The 3449-nt window shown below is 34.8% G+C and overlaps 1 protein-coding gene across 2 annotated transcripts; it reads left to right on the top strand.

Annotated features, from left to right (window-relative positions):
* The first annotated feature begins 317 nt into the window (after window positions 1-317).
* Window positions 318-3217, top strand: LOC107778531 (receptor-like protein Cf-9 homolog). 2 transcript variants are annotated; one of them, XM_016598810.2, is made up of 3 exons: window positions 321-796; window positions 1049-2886; window positions 2989-3217. In XM_016598810.2, the coding sequence occupies exons 1-2, from the start codon at window positions 409-411 to the stop codon at window positions 2875-2877; spliced, it is 2217 nt and encodes a 738-aa protein (XP_016454296.1). In that variant the 5' UTR covers window positions 321-408; the 3' UTR covers window positions 2878-2886; window positions 2989-3217. The 2 variants fall into 2 exon arrangements, with proteins under 2 accessions (XP_016454294.1, XP_016454296.1); XM_016598808.2 differs by having other exon boundaries at window positions 318-2886.
* Window positions 3218-3449: the final 232 nt, after the last annotated feature.

Genomic DNA, 3449 nt, shown 5'->3' with positions numbered 1-3449 from the left:
AGGTTTTAATTTAATATAGCGACCATGTTTCAGTCCCAAGGTTGTTCGAGCCAACTGTATGAATCCTGACTGTTCCATTTCAATATTTGTTCTTGCAGTTAATATGGCATAATATGATGAACAATTAATTATGTTGTTTTTTTCATTAGAACAACTTCACCGTGTCAAAATACATACACTATCATTGAATAAGTCTTAGCGCTCTAAACATTCATCCCATTAAAGCTTTATCACAGTAATTGACAACTCAAAATTTGACTGAAAATGACTAGGTGAGCTTCCTGGAATTGATTACTGCAAAGCATCAACAGTAAATTTTCTTTGCTTTGTGCTATATATACCTCAGAACTATTCAATAAAGGAACAAAGCAAAGATTTCTTGATTGTTTTGATCTTTATAGTGCCGAAATGGGTTATGAAAAAATTGTATTGTTTCTGCTCTATGCCTTTCTCTGTAGACTTGCTTTCTCCTCATCCATACCACATTTGTGCCCCAAAGATCAAGCTCTTGCTCTTCTACAATTCAAAAAGATGTTTACCATAGATCCTGACGCTTCATTTTACTGCCACACATCTTATCCTAAAATTCTTTCATGGAATAGGAGCAAAGATTGCTGCTCATGGAAAGGAGTTAACTGCGACGAGACAACACGCCATGTGGTTGAGCTTGACCTCGGTTGCAGTCAACTTCAAGGCAAGCTTCATTCCAACAGTAGCCTCTTCAAACTCTCTAATCTCAAAAGGCTTAATTTATCTGGTAATGATTTCTATGGATCGCACATTTCGCCTAAATTTGGTGAGTTTTCTAGTTTGACACATCTTGATTTATCAAGTTCAGAGTTTTCAGGTCAAATTCCTTTAGAAATCTCTCATCTTTCTAAATTATACGTTCTTCGTATCAATGATGATGTGAGACTTGGACCTCACAATTTTGAACTGCTCTTTAAGAACTTGACCCAATTAAGAGAGCTTGATCTTGACTATGTCAACATCTCTTCCACCATTCCTCTAAATTTCTCTTCTTATTTAACAATTCTACGACTTGCAGACACGCAATTATATGGGACATTGCCTGAAAGAGTCTTTCACCTTTCCAACTTGAAATATCTTGACTTATGGCACAATACCCAGCTCGAAGTTAGGTTTCCAATGATCAAATGGAATAGCAGTACATCTCTCACGGATTTATATCTCAATAGTGTGAATTTTACTGGTAATATACCTGAATCATTTAGCTATTTAACTTCATTGAATAAACTGGACATGAGCTCTTGTAATCTCTCGGGACCTATTCTAAAACCTCTATGGAATCTAACTCGCATAGAGCTTTTGCACCTTGAAAATAACCGACTTGAAGGACCAATTTCCCAGCTCTTCAGATTCGGTAATCTCAAGACCTTATGGCTTGGAAATAACAACTTTGATGGCCGACTTGAGTGCTTTAATGGGACACAACTTAGGGACTTAGTTGTTTCGTCCAATTCCCTAATTGGTCCAATTTCTTCCAGTGTATTATCCCTCTCATCACTAGAATGGTTAGACTTGAGCAATAACCATTTCAGTGGCAAAATTGGAGAGTTAAAGTCCAAAACATTGTGGAACGTTGATCTAACACAAAATCAGCTGCAAGGTCCTATTCCAAAGTCACTCCTAAACCAACAGAACCTCCAATATCTTCTCCTTTCTCAAAATAATCTCAGTGGACAGATTGATTCAACCATCTGCAATTTGAAAACATTACTGTTATTAGATCTGAGAAGTAATAATTTACAGGGAACAATCCCCGAATGTTTGGGTGAGATGGATAGTATTCTGGTTTTGGACTTAAACAATAATAATCTTAGTGGGACAATTCAAGCAAATTTTAGTATTGGAAACCGATTCAGAGTCATTAAATTGCATGGGAATAAGTTAGAGGGGAAAATCCCAGGATCTTTGATCAATTGCAAGTATTTGGAACTACTTGATTTAGGTAACAATGAGTTGAACGACACTTTTCCAAAATGGTTGGGAGTCCTACCAAATTTGAAGATTTTATATTTGAGATCAAATAAGTTGCATGGGTCCATCAGAGTGTCAAGAAATAGAAACTTGTTTTCACAACTTCAAGTTCTGGATCTTTCATCCAATGCATTTAATGGGAATTTACCAACAGGTCTTTTTGAGAATTTCCAAGCCATGAAAATAAATGATGAGAACATGAGAAACCTAACATTTGTAGAAGAAACATCTAATTTGATATTTACAACAAAAGGATTGGAACTTCAATTTCCTCATGTTTTGAGTACTAATAATATGGTTATTGATCTCTCAAGGAATAGATTTGAAGGTTGTATTCCAAGTACTGTTGGAGGTCTCATTGGACTTCGTACGTTGAACTTGTCTCACAATGGCTTAGAAGGTCTTATACCAGCATCATTACAACATTTGTATGTACTTGAATCGTTGGATCTCTCATTTAACAAAATTGGTGGAGGAATTCCGCAACAACTTGTATCTCTAACATCACTTGCAGTCTTAAATCTCTCTTACAATCATCTCGTTGGATGCATCCCTAAAGGAAATCAATTTGATACTTTCGAGAACAGTTCATACCAAGGGAATGAAGGATTACGTGGATTTTCACCCTCAAGAGGCTGTGGTGATGACGGAGTAACACAAGCAACAACCCCAAATGTGCTAGATCAAGGAGAAGATGAAGATTCATCAATGATCAGTTGGCTGGCGGTTCTCATAGGTTACGGTTGTGGATTAATTATTGGACTATCCATAATATACATAATCTCAACTCAAAATCCATTATGGTTTTCCAGGATAATTTTAGAACTGGAACAAAGAATCGTTACGAGAATGAAAAAACACAAGAAAAGATATTAGTGTGTCCAGGTATTCAACTTGATCTCTATGCAAATTCTTTTGATTATCGATATTTTATGATCTAAATAACCATTTTAACTCTAATTCTTAATTCATTTTTGAACATTGCAGGTTTCAAGTCTAATAAGTTGCTGGAGACGCAAATATAAGCATTTGTCTTTCATAGTCTATTATGATGTTTCTTGAAGTGTTTGTTACCATATGAATAAAGACATGAGTTTTCTTCCTTTGAGACTCAAACCATATAAGATTGTCTATGATATGCTAGATCACTATGATTAATTGACTTAAATATCCTTTTGGTATTAAGTCACAAAATTTGTAGAAATCTCTAAGTATTACTTCCGGACTAAAGTTTATATGTTATAACAATAAAGTCGCAAAATTATTTTTTGTCATATTAAAATAACTATATGCGATTTCTTCATAAGAATTCATGTTTTCATGTGAAGTCCACTGAATGATATAAATCCATAAATGGTGTAAATCAACCTTTTTTTCACTTTTGAAAAAAGAATATCATTTAGTAAATTGATGTCTTTCGAGACGATTCAATAATTTAGGGCAATTAA

This window comes from Nicotiana tabacum, chromosome 18 (assembly GCF_000715075.1).
Source record: "Nicotiana tabacum cultivar K326 chromosome 18, ASM71507v2, whole genome shotgun sequence".
Lineage (NCBI taxonomy): Eukaryota > Viridiplantae > Streptophyta > Magnoliopsida > Solanales > Solanaceae > Nicotiana > Nicotiana tabacum.
Note: the sequence above shows the minus strand (reverse complement) of the source record. Positions and strands in the feature narration are given on the sequence as shown.